The sequence below is a fragment of the Juglans microcarpa x Juglans regia genome, chromosome 5D, assembly GCF_004785595.1.
Source record: "Juglans microcarpa x Juglans regia isolate MS1-56 chromosome 5D, Jm3101_v1.0, whole genome shotgun sequence".
Classification (NCBI taxonomy): domain Eukaryota; kingdom Viridiplantae; phylum Streptophyta; class Magnoliopsida; order Fagales; family Juglandaceae; genus Juglans; species Juglans microcarpa x Juglans regia.
The window spans coordinates 8,775,435-8,796,796 of NC_054602.1; the positions used below are offsets into that span (position 1 = coordinate 8,775,435).

Sequence of the window (21,362 nt, forward strand, 5' to 3'; positions counted from 1 at the left end):
CCTAGATCGTAGAGGTTGATACGGATTTAGTGGGATTTGTGTGATTTTTTATTCAAGGCACCAATTATATGTAATTTCAATTAGAAAAAAAAACTGCCAATTAAAGCCGGACGTAAATTTCAATGCCGTGGGAATCAAACTCCGATATTTATGCACCACCACGACTTATTTTCCTTTCTATATAGCAAAAAGCAAAGAGGCGGAAAACAGTGAGTCAGATCCTTCTCAACATATCCTAGGAAATTGGAAGCAAGCCAAGCATGGGCTCGATAACGAACAAGGGTTGCTCCACCAGTACCTGTCGCAGCTTCGGCGTCACCCCCTGAGAACCAAGGTCTCAATATCACCACGTTATCATCTCTCTCTCTCTCTCTCTCTCTCTCTCTCTCTCTCTCTCTCTCATTTGCTTTCCTTTTCTCATTTTAGCTAATTTTGATTCTGCTCATTTTTTCTTTCACTACTTTTTTGGTTGCTTGGAAATCGGAAGAAAGTAGAAGAATAACCGAGAGTCTGAATCTTTTTTTTTTCCCCTCTTTCTTTTCTAGATTTTGAATTTATGCAACCCGCATCCAAGTATCTGATTGTTCACTGTGTTGTAACATGTTATTAAATCAGGCACTTACAGCGGGGGTGTTGTCAGGGATCAGTGATTTGGTTTCTCAGAAGCTCACTGGGATACAGAAGATTCAACTGAGACGGCTTCTTCTCAAAGTGGTAATGTTCTTTGGTCTTTTCCTTAGATTGCCAATTCTGTTGAAGGTATATACAATTTGTGGCTGCAAATGTACGCGTGCGTTTTCCTGTGGTTTTTGTTACTAAATTATGGGGAACCCTTGCCTAAATTGATTGTAAAATCTCGAAGTAACTCTATTGGTGCTCCGTGTTTGGACATCAGGGCATCGAGTCTGTCTCTAATTTGAAGATAAGCAAACTAATGAAGTGAAGTCTGAGGGTGAAAAGGCATACTATTGGTTTTAGCAAGTCCAATTTCTGTTACACTTTATTGGTTTGCACTCTAATAAGATATTCTCGGTAACATGAGTTATGTATCGCATTTTAGAATCATTAGAACTTTGAAGACCATCCTCGTAATGATTAAATTGCGTCAAACATTTGTTGGAGATGCCATGAGAACTAGCTTGGCGATAATGAAAACAATAAAAGTGAAGTAATCTTTGTCGTCTATCTCGTAATTGTAATACGCTATACCATATATATATATATCAAGAATTTTGGTCTAAAATATAAGATTTATTATTGAACAATTACCGTAATTTATAGTGCAAGGTATAATAGATCCACACCTGGAGTTACTTTGGCCTAAAAAATCATTAAACACCTAGGAGAAGAAGTTCGGGAAGTGTTTTCTTTGTTTCTATTTTTTCTTTTGCAATTGGGCGATTCTTGTTACTACCTTTTGAATTTGCTAGTTGTCGGGTTTCTGGAGCCTGATTTGTTATTATATCGGCTTGATTTGATGACCCGACCCGACAATGATGTGTTATAGTTTTTTAGCGGATTTTCAAGGAGGCTTGGCCATGGAGCGTAGGCTTGGGCCGATATCTTGTGGGGTCTCGGAAAATTTTTGGCACTGTTTGCGACCAAAGGAAGCGCCAGATAGAAAGTTTGCTCGATGTTCGCACGACAGGTAGCTCGAGCGAGTGTCGGAGAAAGAGTTCGTTTGAGTCGCGCTTAACACTCCGCTCGAGCGAATAACGCAGAAAAGTGAAAATTTGGATTTCCGCGATGAGATTTTGCCCCAAAGTGTATTTTGTGATTCCTCAGTATAAGAAAATCCTCTACAGCTATGTGGACATAAGCACGTTACCAAACCACGTTAATTTTGTGTCGTGTGATTGATTTGCTTGTATTTGCTTTTTTTTTTTTTTTTTTTTTCATCTGTCATCGATTTCGCAACACTGGTCTCACTTTTTCAAAGCTGCTCTAGCTTTTATCAGCTCTACCATATGGTTTGGTGCTGAAATTCAAGTACAAAGGTGAGTTTATTTTATTTGTGATGTTTTATTTCTGGTTCCACAACTTGGTATGAGTGTGCTGAAATGTAAAGCTCATGGCTTCATGCTGTATAGCTTTCTCTGTCCCTTATTGGATGAATATGTAGTGAATTGCACTACGTTCTGTCTGGACAATATTAATATACTAAAGAGAAAAGATGCTAATGCTGCAGAGTTATATAATTGTCAACGAGTTATATATTTTTATGTGTATCTTCTGTTTCATATAAGTTTCAAGTGATCTATCCTAACATAGCTAACTGCAGCTTTTTGGAGTTGCTTATCTTGGACCTTTTGGGCATTTCCTGTATATAACACTGGACAAAATTTTCAAGGGCAAGAGGGATTCAAAAACAGTAGCCAAGAAGGTATGCTATGCACCCCCATACTCAGGTTAATTGCTAGTGGGCAACAGTAAAGAATAATTACCCAAAATTCTATGATAATCATTCCAAGCCCAAATACTGCAAAATTTCATTTCCCAGTTCTCTTCTATCTTGATAAACAGACGCATACCACCATGCCGTGATTTTCGTTTAAAAAACAAGTTTGCTTTCATATATATATATATATATATATATGTTTCATGAATATATGAGGGTTAATCGAGTACATGTAATCTTGAAATTAGTTTTACTGAAAACCTGAACAAGTAGCCTCTGGTCATTCCTAGCATAGCAGGAGAAAGAAGAGGCATTCTAAACTTCTGCATCAAATTATTTTCAGGTGTTGCTGGAACAGTTGACATCTTCTCCTTGGAACAACTTGCTATTCATGATCTACTATGGATTTATTATTGAGGGTAAGTCTGTATCACATACTAGAATTGTATTTAGAAACCAGATATGTGAGAAGTATGAGTAGAGGAAAGGGCTAATGTAACAGATACAGTGAATTTTTTCGGGGTAATCAAGTATAATCACTTTCCTGGCTCCTTGATATCTGATTGTTGTGTGTAAAATGTTGAGTAAAGGTGCGTGGGTGGGTTGGGTGGTTGGGAGAGTGTATGGAAACACCCGCCAGTCACATTCAATATTTTTAATTTTGTCAACTCTTAAATATGTTTTAGAGTTGAATAACTCCCAATGTCAAAAAGAGTCAGCCTGAAGGAAACGTGTAAGCATATAGGCTAGGTTTGAACTTTGAACTACCTTGCTATAAAGTTGTGCAGTTGTGCTTATTATCTTTTAAAGAAGAAAGAATGTGAAATGCAGGAAGACCCTGGGTGCATGTAAAAACTAAAATTAAGAAGGATTATCCATCAGTGCAGCTTACAGCTTGGACGGTACTGCCCTGTTCCCATTATGAATTATTGTGATACATTGTGAGAAAACAAAAGCAAAGTAATATCCTCATGTTTCCTTGATTATTTCAAACTGCAGTTCTGGCCTGTTATTGGGTGGGTAAATCACCAGTACGTGCCATTGCAGTTCCGTGTCATTTTCCATAGCCTTGTTGCATTTTGCTGGTACCCACGCACCTAATCTCTCTTCAGTTCCACCACCTAATGTCTCTCAACATCTTAATTACTTTTTATTTTTCATTAATCTCGGAATTCAAAAGTGGCGCTTCATTGTTTTCTTTCTTATTTTGTTTTTTTCCCGCAGGGGAATATTTCTAAATCTACGAGCAAGATCTTTGGTGTTGACAAAGACCAAGTGAATTTCAAAAGAAAAAATGCCATTGCCTGTTCAGACGATTGATGCTCACAGTTTGTGATATATCTATGCAATGTATGGTATCGTTTAAACAATCGTGTATCGAAATAATATTAAATTTCGACTCCTTGTCTTGTATCTGTTATTCATAATGAATGATCTGGAGATTCCTTTGGCATTACTCGTTGGTAATTTCGAAGTATCTTCAGACTTCATTCATGCATTTGTGTTATTCCATTTCCAGAAATGAATTGTTGAATCTAACTGCAACAAGATATCATGAATTGATGCAATCAAGGAGATCCCAAACATTGCCAACTCACCTGTATTTTCTTGCTTGCCAGTCAGACTACACATGCATGTGTGAATGACATCCCAAGAAATGAGAACGTGTGTGAATTAATCATTCTTTGCTCGTGTACTTAAAATTGAACTATCCGACAACACTATATATATGCGTCCCAAAGGTAGTATAATAAAACACACGAGTTTGTTTTAAGTTTTTTCCAAACTGACATTGTTCCGGATGTTCAAGATATTAGTTCAAAACAACAAAAATAAAAATAAAAAAATTGCTTGCACCAAAAGATAAATGCTGATCAATAAACTCTTGGACTTTTTGTGCGACTCTGGTTTTGTTTTATGCCAGTCTGATTTGATGATCCAACCCGAAAAATGATCCGTTTGTGATTTTTTTGGTGGATTAATTTTCAATGAGGCTTGAGCTGATATTTTTGACCCATTTTATTCAACCTAATCCGCTAATTAGAGTTTATTATATATATATATATATATATATATATATGTACTATACCCGTATGGTCGTTGTATTGTCGCATTCATGTGTAAATAAAATCCTTTACAACAACGTAGATGGAGGCAAGTTATCAAACTCTGCATTAACCTTTGTATTGTTTATGATTGGTTCCCTTTTTGTTCATTTTTTCTGCTATCATTACTAACAAAAACTAATCTCATTTGAGCATGGCAGTGGCTCTCCATACTCTAAATTGATTACGTTGGAATTGGAAAGGCGGATTTAGATTTTGGTCTTTAAACTCCAAATACTGATCTTCCTCTACGTTGAGATGCAGCTAGCCTAGAGTTTAGTTTGGATTCAGTCCCAACTGTCAGACCGTTAGATCTAAGCCATGTATTCCATATGATCTTGATCAATTACGGGGCGGGCAGTTAACATTAATATAATAGAATGAATTGAATATCTTAGAGTCTGATGACTAATTTGGAACTGCATGGGAACTGGATCCAATTCCAACCTGTAAAGCAATGCCAATAATAATATATCCTGGGCTTTATAGAGATCTGAAGCTGATCTTCCTCCTGATCAGAGACTATCTTGATCGTCTAGTTTCGAGAGACGTGTGAAAAATAAATAAATCATAGCTTCCCATCTGATCTGGGGCCGGGGATGCCCAAACTTGACCCGATAAAAAGTACATTGTTAAAACTTAAACAAATGATACGCGATTACCATGCATTCTGCTTTTACGATATAAATATATTTATTTATAGCCCCCGCTGATTGATAATTAAATGCACGTGTGTCGTTCTCAATGACATTCCAATTATTATTATTATTATTTTCTGATCTAGAAAACCTAGGAAACAGTTTTTTGTCTCAAGTCGTTGTCTGATTCAATTAGCTACTTCTCGTTGTCACTGTTCAAAGTCAGCAAAGAAGATCCAATTGGCCAAGCAGCTATAAACTATATATATAGATACGTCCCTATGCAAAGTCATTACACTCGGCCTCCATAGCTAAGACAACCAATTTCAAATACACCACCACCAAATCCAAGAGGCGAGAACTCATCAGGGAGACCAGTATTATTGCCTAGAGATCATCTAGCATGGCCATCCTTCAAGCTCCAAGATTCACGTGGTACTCATTGGGTTCATCTTCGACTAGGAGTTGTACAAGAATTAATATTACAGCCACAATCAATTTGCCAAGAAACCAGGTAAGTCCTGATGATCTATCGATCCCAAAGATCATCGCGAGTAGAGGTTTGGTTGAGGAATTTGAAACGAGAACTGGTTACACGAGTCTACCCACCACTGGTTTGGAGAAGAATTACGATCATGACTCCATTATCAATCTAGAAAATTCCAAAAGGCGCAGCCCAAATAATCCTCCTGATGCCATGGTGATTGCCAAGCTCTATGCAATCATGGAGTCTGTTGCTGATAGAGTGGAGATGCATAAGAATATTGGGGCCCAGCGCGACAACTGGAACCTCCTCCTTCTAACATCCATTAATGCAATCACTCTAACTGCTGCAACCTTGGCTGGACTCGCAGCCACCATTAATGCAAGCGGTCCTCCTCTTGTGGCACTGAAGATATCTTCTACCATACTGTATGTAGCAGCCACTGGCATGTTGGTGGTGATGAACAAGATCCAGCCATCCCAACTAGCTGAAGAACAGCGCAACTCTGCGAGGTTATTTAAGCAGCTTCATCTAGAGATTCAAACGACTTTAGCTGTCCGCGATCCTACCGCCACAGGCGTGAGCGACGCAATGGAGAAAGTTTTGGCTTTGGATAGGGCATACCCACTTCCATTACTAGGGGCAATGCTTGAGAAATTTCCAAAAGCTGTGGAACCTACAGTGTGGTGGCCGCCAAAAAGACAAAGACAACTAGGGAAACAGGTTGGTGAAGAAACAGATGGAAATGGATGGGATGGAAAGTTGGAAGGGGAAATGAGAGAGATAGCAGGGATTTTGAAGAGGAAGGATGTTGCCGAGTACTTGAAATTGAGTAAAAAGGCCCTAAAAGTAAGCGGCATCTTAGCAATATCTGGGCCCTTACTGACAGCAGTTGGAGCTTTGGGGTCTGCATTTGTGGGCACTATTCATGGGACACCGGCGGTGATATTTGCAGTGATTGGAGGAGCCTTGGCAAGCGTGGTAAACACAATGGAGCATGGTGGGCAAGTAGGGATGGTGTTTGAGATGTACAGGAGCACTGCTGGTTTGTTTAGGCTAATGCAAGAGACAATCGAGTCGAATATTAGCGAGAGAGACGTTGAGGGAAGAGAGAATGGGGAAATTCTCAAGCTGAAGGTGGCTTTACAGCTGGGCAGGAGTCTAACAGAACTCGAGAATCTGGCAGCTGCATCATCAAGAAATTCTAAGCAAGCCGTTGAACAAGAGTTTGCGAGCAAGCTCTTCTGACTGTTCATTAACTAGAGAACGTTTTTGGTCTGTAAAGTTCGAGGGATGTTTAGATTTTGTAAATACGTCCTCGTTAAGCTAATTAAGGATCCACTCATCAGACCCAAACCCATTAAGATCAATTCCTCTTCTATAAGCCCATGAAAAACATGGTCCTAACTTGTAACTGGGTTCAAATACATTGTCCATTTGCCCTACTTGCATATACCTAGCCTTGCACTTTAAAAGCTGTCTGCGGCCATAGACAACACAATAGCACAAGGTAGTTGGGTGGGTGGGTTGGTGTTTGTTCTATGATGACCACCACATTTCCCCCCCACCTGCCCTATTTATTATGCCCAACAACAACAACAACTTAGGAGATAACTTTGCAGGTCTATCACCATGCTTTTCCTTTATTTATTTTCTGTATGCGATCCACATGCACTGTTGATTCAAGTAACATGCCACCCAAAAAGCAGATATGCTTTTTCAGCTCGGTAACAGCAGTTGAAAAATGGGTCTTCTAAATCACCTACTTATATTAACCGAATTATTATCTATATGTGAATCCATGAAAAGGCATACAAAAGCAGTGTCGACCAAAACAGAGTCGCCTAGATGGTTACACTGACTTGAACTAACCAGGAACTGACAATTAACAACTTACGTCCAGGTTCGACTATTTTATTAGAATGATTGCCTTAGCTGTGGATACCTATCTCCATTGATGTTGAGGTCCACATACATGATGGCTTTAAACCGTGTCCGTGGTGCCTATGGTGGACTATGGTCTGAGCACAAAGGATAGATTACAAATGACTTTTAATGCAGTGTATCAAATTGCTATAAATTGCCAATGACTTTCAAGGTTTTTGTGGATATGAATTCAATGTTGAGAAACGATCTTTCCAGTATTAGGATGTGCATGCCGCACTTCCTTTTAAAAAAAAAAAAGTGTATAAATCTAGAATTTATATGAAAAAATTATTTTTTTAACAATAGATTATTTTTTTTTCAATATGAGTGTGCAAAATTTATACACTCTAGAACTGTATATAGTATTATTTTCTCAATATTTAAATATCTGAAGTGACAATTCAAATCAAGGTCTTTTATAGTTTTTTTAATACAGCATTAAAAGTTGTCCATATACAATAAGAACCACAAATCACAATCCGTTAAGAGCATTATCACTTATGGTTCTGTATAAACAATGGATTGAGAGAGCTACAACCAATAATTGGTGAGGTTCTTGGAGGTATGATGCAGTCCAAGTTATGATCTGTTAACAAGGTTTTCTTAGGGTCAACAATAATATTTGTAGTGTACAACCTCACCAAATGGGCCATAATTCTTAGATATGGCTGCACCCTTATCCTATCTCATTTCAATGATCTTTTTAGGAGGATCTTCGTCTGACTTTTCTCATTTTTTGGTTACAATCACATCCGATTCTCAGAAGTCCAGTACTGAACCCTCGTTTTGCAACCCATATATATATATATTTGTTTACTTTTGCAATGGCTCTGATCTTTTGTTCTTTGCGTCACCATCAAATTGATAGATAGTAGTTTCCTTAGCAAAAAAGTAGACAGTACTTTCAATCATATACCTACACCACATGGTAATTGGTAAGGTAACAACGACTTTCAAATACATACAATTAGAAGAAAAATGCAGCGGGATTTGTTTTTGAAAAATTCTATTACATATTCAATCTAATTGATGGGTAGTGAGTGATCTCAGATATTCTGTAAATAGTAATAAAAAAATTATAATAAAATATTAAATAATAATAAAAAGTATATAAAAATAATAATAAAATAATAAAGAGTACTGCACTACCTAAATCGGCCCTTAATTTGCTAGAAAAATTTGTAATTAAAATCTCTTATAAATCAAATATTGTCATATCAATAAAATAGAAGATATATGCTTTGGACACCGGCTTTGGGTAGAAGAACTGTTTGTTTTTGCTTTCATAATCACAATATTAGAAAATAAAGGCCCTTGCTTTTAAATAAGAATACTCTAGGGACTTCATAGGAAAATTTCAAAAATAAAGTAGCCCATTCCTTCTTCATTCATATCTTTCAATTCGGGTCTGAGAGTGAGAAATATTCGCGACTGAGAGAGAAGAAAGGAGCTATTAAGAAAGGAGCTATTGATTGATCCCATTCGCCCCATCCTATGATAAAGACTTGCACTCTTCTTCTGGACCCTATAATTCTCTGCAGTCGCCACCCTTAAAGATCCCACCCTATCGACCTCCGTCAATCCCACACCGTTCGGCTCTCTGAGATCGAATCCAAAGGAAAAGGAAAATGCAGCAGCTTTTGTTCGCGGTGATATTCTCGGAGATGGGTCTGATATTGGTGATGCTTTTCAAGACGCCGTTGAGGAAGCTGGTGATCGCGGGCTTGGACCGCCTCAAGCGCGGCCGTGGACCCGTCATGGTCAAGACTGTGGCGGCCACGGTCTTTGTGGTGCTCATGTCCAGCGTCTACAGCATGACCAAGATCCAGAAGCGTTGGATCGAAGAGGGTGCGCTCAATCCCACAGATCAGGTCCTCATGGCCAAGCACCTCCTGGAAGCCACTCTTATGGGTAACTAACCAAACTCTTCCCTCGCTATTGCTATTCATTAAAAATAAAACAAATTTTTCGTGTTTCAATGATATTTTGTCTAAATTTGTGTTCGATCGAGATAATCTATAGTTAGCAGGAACTCTAATTAAATCTTACCAGCATTTATCGCATTTCGTATATCTTGATTGGATTTTTTTTTTTCGTCTCAATGTTTATGACCTTTGGAGACTTTATTCTCATTTGTCAAATTCATGATATCTCATTAAGATATTTAACGTATGCTTATTATAAAATGTGAAATTTTTAATCGCAAATAATTATTATATTTTTAGAGAATCCATTCTGGAATAACCTTAAAAAATTTAGAGAATCTTGATCGGGGTGTTGATAGATGTTATTTTGTGCCTTATTGGGGACATAATTTCTGTTCCATTGATAGAAACAACTTTTGACGAGCACATTCTTTTTTCCCGTTTGATGTCAGTGCAGGGAATGGAACCTTCGATTGAAAAAATTAATCTCATTCTTCCTCTGACTCTGAAAGCGTTTCTTTTTGGAATCCTAAAGAAAAAATGTGCTATTAGGTATCCGACATGTTCTTAACAAATCCATTTTGTTAATTGAAATTGCTCAAATTACGGTTCAATTCTGGGCTCATTGCATCGTCTGTCCTGATTACTTAGGAATCACGTAATCAGCAACAAATAAAATGCTTCTCCTGTATTTTATCTTAAATTTTTGTTATCTATATACCTTTATTTTTGGAACCACCTTTAGTCTTAATTAGATGGATCGAGATCCTCTATGTTTCCTTGGTTACGTACTGGACGGTTTAAAAAATTTCTAATCAAAGTGTTTAAGTCATAGTTTAAACTTGTTATCTTGGAGCACAACTTGGCAAGAGATGATGAGGCAAAGAATATTAGCCTCATTTGTTTTCGTAAATGAGATGAGTTGAGATAAAAGTTGAAAGTTGAATAAAATATTGTTAGAATATATTTTTTAATATTATTTCTGTTTTGGGATTTGAAAAAGTTGAATTGTTTATTTTATTTTATGTTGGAATATGAGAAAGTTGTAATGATTAGATGAGATGAGATGATATGAGAATAGTTGTGAAAACAAATGAGGCAATCTTGAACCAATGTACTGAACATTCTATCACACTTTTAGTATTGCACAATGTTCTTTTATGTTGTAAGGTTATAATGTTTTAGTGCTTTTGTCTTAGGTTCGGGCTTGTTGTTTTAGTTTGAACTCCATGTTTTAGGGCCTTATGAAAATCTATCATTGGGTTAATTACTTGCAGGGTCCTCCCTATTCCTTGCGCTGATGATAGACAGACTACACCATTATATCAGAGAACTCCGGATACGAAGGAAGAGCATGGAGGCTGTTAAGAAACAGACCCGAGGACCTGAAGATGGGAAAGCTGGAGGGTCAGAGGAAATCAAAGCCTTGAAGGAAGAGACAGCCACATTGCAAGCAAAACTCAAGGAGCTGGAATCAGAGCTTGAAACAAGGACAAAAGAAGTACATGCTGCAGATGCCAATGCAGTTGCACTAAGAAAGCAATCTGAAGGGTTCCTTCTTGAGTATGATCGCTTACTTGAGGAAAACCAGAATCTCAGGAATCAGTTACAATCACTGGACAGGAGATTGTCACATTCTGGTAGCAAGAAGAATACTTGAGCAAACACATTCTGGTAGCTATTCTTTTAAAGTTCTCTTTTCATTTTTCATGGTGATTGTTCGCAAGTTCCATGATGGATTGGTTAATTGCAAAAGGAGAAAAACAAATAGGGTTTTCAGTTGTGTGTTTGACTTATGTAGAGCTGAAGTGCTGAAGTAGAATGGATCGATTTTGTCTTGACAAATTGTGATAAAGTTATTAGGGTAATAACAGTTGAAATATTTAATACTGAATTTGTTTTTGTTTTTATATGAATACATATAGTTTTCCTTGTTAGATGTGAGAAGCTATGGACATCAATGCCAATAAATAGTGTTTGTTGATTGATAACCGTGGGTGAGATGTGTTCACTTTCTAGTCCTGGTTATTTTTCTTAGTTTTTGTGTTTAATATTTCAATGTAGTCAAAACATCCTGATAGTACTCTGGTTTTCTTTCTCGTTTCCTTACAAAGTATGGTACTTCTGCAACGATCGAACGATTCTCTTCTGCCAACAGGATTTTTAGGAAGAGCACGAGCTCTGTAATTTTTCTTTTTTACAATTGAGTCAAAGATCCATTGTAGGTAACAGCTATCACTGTCTGCAATCCTGGCTTATTTGTTTGAAGTCTTTGTGTTGCCTCCTGCAACGTGTGGCCTAGCTGCAGTCCTCAGTTCATTAGCAAAACTCATAATGGGGTCATTTTTACTGAAAAGCATATGGCTCTTGAGGGCAGTGAGCAGCATCAAGCTGAGGAAGACGAGGACGGAAAGAATTAACAACACAAGCATCAGCCCGAGTGCAATGTGACCTTTAACCTCCTGCGCGTACTCAGTAGAGGCAAGAGCAAGAAAGTTAGCGGGAATGAGTATGCCCACCATGCAATATTGAATCTCCTCGTGGCTTTCTTGAAAAGGGCTGGCCTGCAAGCCTGTACATAAAACCAATAAATGGCAATTTACAAAAGCAGCAAAAATATTACCAGAGACGTGAAGAGGAATAGAGAGAGGAAGAAGAGCAACTTTGAAAGGGTATCAAAAGCTCCTGAAATGGAGCTCCAAGCTAAACTTGCCATGCTTGGTGCAGCAAAGAACAAGAAGAAACCCAAAACCGGAAAGTAATTTCCACCAGATAGGCGTTGGTAGAGCGTAATGAAGAGCACCAAATAGTGTACAATGCCTAATGAAAACATGAAAACCGCACTCTCTTTCCATCCCATCTGTGCTGCTGCTCGGGCCCCCACCAAATTCCCCAACACCGATATCTGGCTCGATGGATTCGCCACCATCGACAGAAACCGCTTCGTAAACCATTGCTCATATATTTTAACTTCGAGCACCATGACTGGAACTGTGAAAACAAACCAAACAACTTGATATGCAGCATCTTTTGGACTGGTCAATGGCGTTGATTGAAGCATGGGAAGCCATGAAATCGAAGGAGCGTACAAGAAGTTCACTCCTATGTGGTGCAGGATCTCTGCCTTCACCATGGGGAAGTGAAAGAAACATCTCAGAATGTAGAGGGGAGTTAGCGTCAGGAGCGCTAAAAGCGAGAGACACCATAGTAAAAGAAAAGCTGTCCAAGGCAGCATGTGGAATACTTGCTGGGGAGCTTTTGAATCAGTTGCAAGCTCACTTAAGATCTGCCATACGTAATTTTTATAATAATAAAATTATAAAATAAAGTGATTTTATATGAGAGGGACTATAAAATAGATATATAGACAACACATTTTCTTTGCTCTATGCCGAGTTGTGGAGAACATTATAGGATAGAATTTTGCCAAAACAAATCTGAGTAATTTCAATTAGCAATGACAGACGGTGTTTGCATAAAGTAAGTTCAAAAGCTAGGCAAAATAACCATTAGTACTTGAAAATGGAAATGATTTTAAGCATAATATTTTTATAAAAAATATTTTATAAATATCTTTTTAATTACTTAATTATTTTGTAAATAAAAATATTTTTATTTGATATTTTATAAAATAATTTGTCATTTTATAATATTATTATGAAATATATTATAAAAAATGAAATTTGGGTAGGTAATTTTTTTTTTTTTGATAAGTTGGGGTAGGTAATTTATTAATTACTATTACTTATTTATAAACATATTTATAAATAAAACAAGTTCAAACAAATACTATGCAATAATTGGTGAAACCTACATCTATCAAATTTTCAAAAAGTTAAAACTAGGGGTGGGCAGCGGGGCCCCGCCCCCGCTGCCCCGACCCGCTTCCGCCCCGCCTCCGTTAGGCGGGGCGGATCACCCCGCCCATCAGATGCGGGCGGCGGGGCCACCCGCCTGCATCTGGGGCAACATCCGGGGGCGGGGGCGGGCTGGGGTGACCCTCGCCCCGCCCCGCCGGATATTATTATATATATAATTATATTATATATTATACGTTATTTACATATATTTAAAAAAAAAAAAAAAAACCCAGGCATGAAACGACGTTGTTTCATGCCTGGGTTTAAAATTAAAACCGAAACCCTTACGCAGCCCCCCCTACTTCTCAGTTCTCACTCTCGCAGCCTCGCTCTCGCTTCTCTCTCTCTCTGAGTTACTTCTCGCAGCCGTGAGCCGCCGCCCGGTCCATCTATCTGCATCGCCATCCCCGTCGCACGACTCGGACTCGCACCCGGTTCCTCTCTCTTCATCTTCGAAGGTAAGAAACCCAAATTCGACACTTCAATTTTTTTTTTTATTTACATATTTAATGGAGATTGGAGGAAGGATGGGGTTTATCGGAGATGGAGGATGGGATTTTGTGAATTGTGTGCTGTGGAGTTTAGATTGTGCATGTGGTTTGATCTTTGAAATTTTGAATGGCTCCCGTGACCCGTGAATTGTGTGCTGTGATTTTTTTTTTTTTTTTGCATTATATAATGTGTGTAAATCACTGAATTTCAATATTATTGTGTCTAGGGCTCCAATCCGAAACCCTAAATTAATTTAGGGGTTTTAATCTTTGAAACTCCTAAATTAATTTAGGGTTTCGAAATACCCTAAAGAGGCCAATCTGAAACCCTAAATTAATTTAGGGGTTTTAATCTTTGAAACCCCTAAATTAATTTAGGGGTTTAATCTTTAAAATTGCTATGCACTAGGGGTTTAAAAAATTAATTTAGGGGTTTAAAAACAGAATTTGATGTTCCCTACCAAATTGAACAAAAAAAAAAAAAAAAAAGAATGCACTAGGGTATTTCGAAATTCAATATAATGAATTAAGATGAAATATATATATATATATATATATATATGAAATTATGAATGTCAAGTGGTACTTTTTTTTATTCTACTTTTTTTTTTTTTTTTATGTTCATTATAATTTATATAGTTGCTATGCTTATGCCTTATAGTCTTTCAAGTTATAAATATATATATATATATATATATATATATATATATATTATGAATGTCAAATTCATTTGAACACAAAAGAGAATTTGCATAAACATGTTGTTTTTATTCTAATTTTTTTTATGTTCATTATATATTTGCTATGTTTTCTATAATTTCAGATTTGTTGTTTGCTTGAGTTCATGGATATGCCAGCAGATTCTAGTGCGAGCTCTCCTTTCCAGGCCGAGGGCACCCCTACCCCTACCCCTACACCTACACCTACCCCTACACCTACACCTACCCCTCCTAGTCAAACCCCTACCCCTAGCCCTACGGCACCTTGCCCCGCCCCCAAGTCCAACAAGAAACCTGCTTCAATAGTTTGGAGTCATTTCACCAAACTAGAGGGTGGTGACTCAAGTAACCCCCAAGCCAAGTGTAACTATTGTGGAAAAATTTATGGATGTCACTATAGGAAACATGGCACCTCACAATTAAAGGTGCACTTAGAAGAGCAATGCAAAAAAAGTCCAATATTAAGATCATTACAAGACAAAAGCCAATCTAGGCTAGAAATTGGACTTAAAAAAATGGCGGATGAGACTAGTGGGGGTGCAACTTTGAAGGGGTATACTAAGTATGATCCCGATGAGTGTAGAAGACATCTAGCTCGTATGGTCATAATGGACGAGCTACCTTTTCAAATTGTTGATGGGAAAGGGTTCCAAGCGTATTCTCGCTACTTGGAACCAAGGTTTAACATTCCTTCTCGCCACACGGTGGCAAAGGATGTAAAAAAACATTATTACATTGAAAAGGAGAAGTTGAGGGGTCAATTGGCGGATCAATTTGTTTGTCTCACCACTGACACTTGGACATCGATCCAAAATTTTAATTATATGTCTTTGACTGTGCATTTTATTGATTGTCATTGGACATTGCAAAAGAAAATTATAAAATTTTGTAAAATCACCGATCATAAGGGTGAGACAATTGGAAAGGCCTTGGAGGCCGCAATAAAGGAGTGGGGGTTGACCCGAGTGGTTACAGTCACAGTCGATAATGCCTTGTCTAACGATGTTGCATTGGGACATCTAAAGACCTATCTTAGAGAGGCAAATAAGACACTCATGGGTGGTGAGTGTCTGCATGTGAGATGTGCGGCACATATTCTGAATCTGATTGTCACTGATGGTTTGAGAGATCTTCATGACTCGATTGCTCGGGTTAGGACTGCTGTGAGATGGGTGAGATCTTCTCCTTCGAGGTTGGACAAATTCAAGGTTGCTGCGAGATCTGCGGGCCTAACATCTAAGAGGGGCCTTTGTACTGATATGCCTACACGATAGAACTCAACATTTCTGATGTTGGAGGCGGCCCAAGAATATAAGCTGGCATTTACATTATTGGGTGACGAAGACATCCAATATGTTAAATATTTTGATGATCATGGAGGATTGGGGAAACCCGTAGAGGATGATTGGGAAATTGTAACTAATTTTGTAATGTTTTTTAGGCTTTTTTATGATGTCACCATGAGGCTATCTGGAACTTTGTACCCTACATCTAATATTGTATGTCAGCAAATATGTAGGGTAAAAGAAGAATTAGATGACAAGGTCGCGGGTGGTCACATTAGGATGCGGGAGATGTCATTGATTATGAGGACAAAGTACGACAAGTATTGGGGAGATTTAACGAAGGCTAATATTTTGTTATATGTAGCTGTCGTCTTTGACCCGAGGTATAAGTTGGATGGCATGATATTTGGATTGGGCCTTGCGTACGGGCAAGTATGGGCAGAGCTTATTGCAGCAAGGGTTCGGGAAACTCTTACTAGATTATTTGATGAGTTTTCCACCCTGCGGGGTGGTAATATTGCGGCACCTACACCTACCCCATCAGCCTCAAGCTCACAGTTTCCTGAAGTCGAGGTTGGGAAAAGACGTAGATTGGAGTGGGGTGAGAGGTATGAGCAGACCCCCTTCCTTCGGAGTTCTATAGAGGCTCAACCAGAGATAGACAGATACTTAGCAGCAGAGATTCTACCATTTTCACGAGATTTTGATATATTAAGTTGGTGGAAGGTGAATGCCGTGAAGTATCACATCCTTGGAGAGATAGCCCGCACACTTTTGGCCATCCCTGTTAGCACAGTAGCCTCAGAGTCGGCCTTTAGCACGGGAGGACGTGTATTAGATTCATTTCGGAGTTCATTAGCTTCTGCCACTGTGGAGGCTTTGATTTGCACGCAGAATTGGATCAAGGGAACTTCAATTCATGTTCCGGATGTTCTTGAGTATGAGAAGGCTGACGTCGAGGAGGATAGTGATGATCAGTTTGGATCTGGTATTTATTTTAATTTCATTTTATAATTTCTTATTTTAATTTATTTATTTTCATTTAATTGGTATTCATTAATTTGATTTCAAATTTAATACTTATAGTGATACATGAGACGACGTCTACGGCTACCTCCGATGCAGTATGACTTTGTATTGGACCCACCATTGTCATGGTTTGCACAATTTCTTCCATAATTGTTTTTTGCATTTAAAATTTTGTTTCATCTTTATAACTTTTTAATTCTAATTTGTTTTATTTTTAACTTATTAATATTTCAGGTTTTATAACTTATTGACTTTTATGATCTTGATTTTCAGTCTCACAGCAATCGACATAACTCACCACTCAGTGAACTCACCGCTACGGCTCCACCCCAAAATCAAATTGATCAAATTGAAAAATTATGATTTTATTAATTTATAATTAATTGTAATGTTGCTACAATAGTTAATTGTATAATTTGTAATATTTATTTTTTTTTAGAGGAGTTTGTAATAGTGTAATAGTTTATTAGTTCTCTTAATTTGTGTAATTGTTAACAAAATATTTTAGCATAGTGCCTTACTGCCTTAGTGATGATTACTACTTAATTAGTTAATAACGTAATAGTTCAATGTATGATTCTATATATCCCTTATATATATATATTTTTTTTCCTGTTTTTAAATCTATATACTTTTTAATCTAAATAATGGGCTCAAATGGCCCAAAAACCGATTCTGGGCCAATTAGGGCCCAGAAAAATGTACTGGGCCAAAGGCCCAGTATTGGGGCGGGGGTGCGGACGGGTGGGGGTCCACCCCCGCACCCCGGCCCAACAGATGGGGGACCCAGCCCCCGCCATGCGGGGGCGGGGTCCGGGGAGAAATTCCCCACCCCCGCATATGCGGGGGCGGGGGGCGGGGGAGGGGTGGCCCCGCCCCGTAGGGGGCGGGTATCACCCCTAGTTAAAACCATCTCTTCTTACTTTCAAATCCAAACATACAAAATTTTCAAAAGTTTTATCATCTCATCTCAACTCAACAATCTCACTACTATTTACAAATCATCTCAACTCATCTCATCTTATCTCACTATCCAAACGGGACTATTTGTACCATGAAGCTAATGAAGCTTTTTTTTTTTTTATTGGCACGGGTGTCTGAGAATAACGATCTGACTAATTTCGAAAGAAGTGAATAAACTTTCGACAAGAAATTTTCTATAAGTGTACTTTAGGTAATTAAAAAAGAATCTATCAAAAGTAAGCTAAGCTAAGCTTAGAGAGAGAGAGAGAGAGAGAGAGAGAGAGATTTTCATGGTAGGCCATGAGTATTAATATTTGTATTGGAAGATACTCTAGCTATAAAATGATTACACAAAATAACTATAAAATTGATATGGTTTGATGTAATTTGTTAAATTATAAAATTATTTTTATTATAAAGTAAATTTAATGGATAAAATAAACTTATATCAATTTGTAAAATTACTTTTTATATAATTTATTTATAATTTTATCACTCTTCATTTGTATTTGCTCAATCGAAAGATATCAAAGGTGGGACCTAACACTCTTTAATTATGTATTACCTAGGCCAGGTACGTACGTATCAGGTTAGCCTTCTCATGTGGCCGCAAAAACATGCTATATTCTCATGCCTCTTCTCAGCAATTAATACAACAAAAATTTTATGTGCATGCCTATTTTACGTACTCCTTACATATTTTACTAATGTGATTGCAGGTTGATTATTAAAATGACTGCGGAGAGTTTTCGGTACTTCGACTCGGCCTGTGTTCTCAACTAATTGGGTTTTCATTTCAAGAGCCCCATAAACTAATTAATCACATAAACCAAGCCCATTTGCTTCCTTGGCTAAAATTTGATAAGGATGGATCTGGGTCTTACCGTTGTGAAATTAAGAAAGAAAGAACCAAGCATTCTTGCAGAAAAAATGTCCATATTATTCTTTCCCCATAATAATATCCGTTTCACATTTAAAGGCATCCTTCTCACATTCATAGGCCATATAAGAGACCTTCTTCTTACTCCTCTCCACATTCCTATAACATTGCTGCTATTGGTACTATAATTACTGTTTGTATTACTAATATTACATGACTCTTTCCCACCAGTCCTCGTGGGCTCGTTGAAATGTACCAACTCCTTGTCCTGACTGACCCAAAACAGGCATATCCCACTAGCTGTTGTGCTGGCCTCATTGGCGTAAAACAATTCATATTCCTGGCTGCTGTAGAACATCTCTGGCTGTTTGCTACTATTGCTTCTTACTGTAATCCAATGTTCATCCCACACCCAATCAGGCATTCTTTGAGACGATGCCGTGCTGATTTCACTCAATTGCCGGATTCTTTCCCTGGGAGAACTTAGAGGACTTTTATGGGTCGGATTGGTTGCATCTAGCTCCCCAATTGAGTCCCAAAAGCCTTGATCCAGTACACTGTTTGGAGTATCCGAGTTAAAAACGCAAACTTCTTTTGCAAGAGAAATGGTCTCTTCAAGGAAAGCGTGACTTAGAAGTTCACTGGCTGACCACCTCTCAACTGGGTCTCTCTTCAAGCACTTGTTTAAGAAATCCTTTGCTTGCTTTGACATCAAGCTAGGAACCTCCGGAACATCACCCGAGTACCCAATTCGGTAAAGGGCAGATACCGGGTCTGAAATCTCCGGCCACGGTGACCGCCCGGTAGCCATCTCGATCATAGTGCATCCTAGAGCCCACACATCTGCAGGGAACCCCTGTTTCTCTCCACGAGCCACCTCAGGTGCCATGAAGACGGGTGTGCCGGCAATTGCCAAATCGTTTTCTGACACGTCATCAAGCCGCCTAGCACAGCCCAAATCAGCAATCTTCACCCCCTCATGCGTGACCAAAATATTGTGACACTTGATGTCACAATGCACTATACCATTCGAGTGAAGGCATTGAAGCCCCAACACAATGCTGCGAGTGCAAGCTTTGATCGAGGCCTCGTCTAGGCGACCACCTTGGTTGAGAATTGAATCGGCAAGGGTGCCCTGGGGTGCATATTCCATGAGAACATTGTACAGAAGCCTACCATTTTCGAGTGTAATGTCGCATCCCTTGTATTCTACAATTTGAGGGCAGTTTAATGTAGAAAGAGTTTTTTGTTCCCTTTGGAGGAATTCTGATTGAGCGAGCTCCGTCGACTTGACGGCAAGAACCTGGTCCGACCCATGAACGGTGGCAACGGAGACCGTGGCAAATGAGCCCCGGCCGATGGTTTGGCCCCTGGTCCAGGCCATCTGGATAGCTGAGCAGCCTGAGTTAGGAGGGTATAAGAGATGCTGAAGGCTTTGGCGAACAGGCAGTTTGGTATCCATGTCTGTTTTGTTTGGTTGGGGGATTCAAAATGTGTATATATATATATATACACACACACAAAGTCTTGCAACTTTGGTTTGGTATGGTTGGCTTAATGCAAGAAGCCACTTCGAGGGTTCCACGTGGCAAAAGGAGAAAGGATGAGAACTTTGGCCGGCGGTTAGATAGCTTAGCTATGAATCATGCGGTGCACATGTCGTCACGTGCTCACGCGAAGAGTGCTGTGATATACAAAAGATAGGTCTTATTGATGAGCATGAGAATGAGAATGAGCATGGGAAACAATGGATGGGGATCATTGGATGGGATATTCCAATGTTTGGTTATTTTTTAAAGTGATTTGACTTCGTGAAAGTTGATGCTCAAAATACAACTAAAATAAAGCAAAGCCAACCCTTTAGCAATAATCAATCATAAAGACAAAGTTGTACCTAAAGTAAATAATAAATGTGGGGTTCTCTCATTTCTGTGCCAAACGAGCTAGCCTGGGTTTTCCTTTGACGAGAAGGAGTTCGAAATTTTTGCTCCTTTACAAGGTGGTGGCCACATATGATTCTTATGCGTGCTTGTACATTCATTATCTGGAAAAAAAAAAAGATTAAAATTTATTAAAAATCCAAACCCTTTTGTTATTTTTGGACATTTCGACTCAAAGGCACTATGTTGCAAGAAACTAGCTTGATGGAATGTATTTGGTATTACTGTATATGACAAAATTCAATGCTAATCTTAATAAAAATTATATGATTTTGTGTACTTCTTTGGATTTAGACGAACAAAACAAGGAGAAAACTATTTGTTTTACTTATGTTAATCTTGATGAGACATTTCAGAAGCATATTTGAAAGGTAGGTGTAGGCGAGAAAATTAGGGATAAGACGTATACTTGGTTACTAAGATTACTTTGGATTGCGGGTGAAGTTTCCAAAAAGAAACAAAGGAAAGGCCAAATTACAAAAGCACAAAAGAGCAGCCTTTGTGTAAACGACCCTAAAAAGTAAAAGGATAATATTTCCAATGGAATTTAGTTGAAAAGGGAAAAGCCAAAACCGCCCAACCAAAACACTCACATTCTCACACCAACCCGTCCATCCATCCATCCAATATCTGTTTTTTTAGCTGTAGAAGTAGTACTTTTCTCAGCACAGCTCAGTCTAAGATGGGTTTGAAGCTTTTGTAAAAAAAAAAAAAAAAA

General features: G+C 38.4%; 5 protein-coding genes across 5 annotated transcripts; 3 read left to right on the forward strand and 2 right to left on the reverse strand.

Annotated features, from left to right (window-relative positions):
* Positions 1–135: 135 nt before the first annotated feature.
* On the forward strand, positions 136–3,896 carry LOC121264232 (peroxisomal membrane protein PMP22-like). The gene is given in 8 exon segments (XM_041167319.1): positions 136–284; positions 287–334; positions 616–714; positions 2,282–2,383; positions 2,742–2,817; positions 3,230–3,300; positions 3,398–3,483; positions 3,623–3,896. Coding segments are annotated over 8 exon segments (561 nt in total). The 5' UTR covers positions 136–260; the 3' UTR covers positions 3,678–3,896.
* A 1,576-nt stretch (positions 3,897–5,472) lies between these two features.
* On the forward strand, positions 5,473–7,126 carry LOC121264233 (probable F-box protein At4g22030). Its single transcript, XM_041167320.1, has one exon. The coding sequence runs from the start codon at positions 5,545–5,547 to the stop codon at positions 6,871–6,873; it is 1,329 nt and encodes a 442-aa protein (XP_041023254.1). The 5' UTR covers positions 5,473–5,544; the 3' UTR covers positions 6,874–7,126.
* Positions 7,127–8,932: 1,806 nt separating this feature from the next.
* Positions 8,933–11,467, forward strand: LOC121264235. Its single transcript, XM_041167321.1, has 2 exons — positions 8,933–9,462; positions 10,754–11,467. The coding sequence occupies exons 1-2, from the start codon at positions 9,180–9,182 to the stop codon at positions 11,134–11,136; spliced, it is 666 nt and encodes a 221-aa protein (XP_041023255.1). The 5' UTR covers positions 8,933–9,179; the 3' UTR covers positions 11,137–11,467.
* Positions 11,468–11,731: 264 nt separating this feature from the next.
* On the reverse strand, positions 11,732–12,772 carry LOC121265640 (S-type anion channel SLAH1-like). Its single transcript, XM_041169331.1, is given in 3 exon segments — positions 11,732–11,958; positions 11,961–12,048; positions 12,100–12,772. Coding segments are annotated over 3 exon segments (927 nt in total). The 5' UTR covers positions 12,712–12,772.
* Positions 12,773–18,660: 5,888 nt separating this feature from the next.
* On the reverse strand, positions 18,661–20,257 carry LOC121264236 (mitogen-activated protein kinase kinase kinase 18-like). The gene has a single exon (XM_041167322.1). The coding sequence runs from the start codon at positions 20,164–20,166 to the stop codon at positions 18,676–18,678; it is 1,491 nt and encodes a 496-aa protein (XP_041023256.1). The 5' UTR covers positions 20,167–20,257; the 3' UTR covers positions 18,661–18,675.
* Positions 20,258–21,362: the final 1,105 nt, after the last annotated feature.

Bases quoted from the DNA above. Each gene is read 5' to 3' on its own strand.
- LOC121264233 (XM_041167320.1), top strand. From the start codon at position 5,545: ATGGCCATCCTTCAAGCTCCAAGATTCACGTGGTACTCATTGGGTTCA.
- LOC121264235 (XM_041167321.1), top strand. From the start codon at position 9,180: ATGCAGCAGCTTTTGTTCGCGGTGATATTCTCGGAGATGGGTCTGATA. The intron at 9,463-10,753 runs GTAACTAACCAA...AATTACTTGCAG, and splicing joins CCTGGAAGCCACTCTTATGG to GGTCCTCCCTATTCCTTGCG.
- LOC121264236 (XM_041167322.1), bottom strand. From the start codon at position 20,166: ATGGATACCAAACTGCCTGTTCGCCAAAGCCTTCAGCATCTCTTATAC.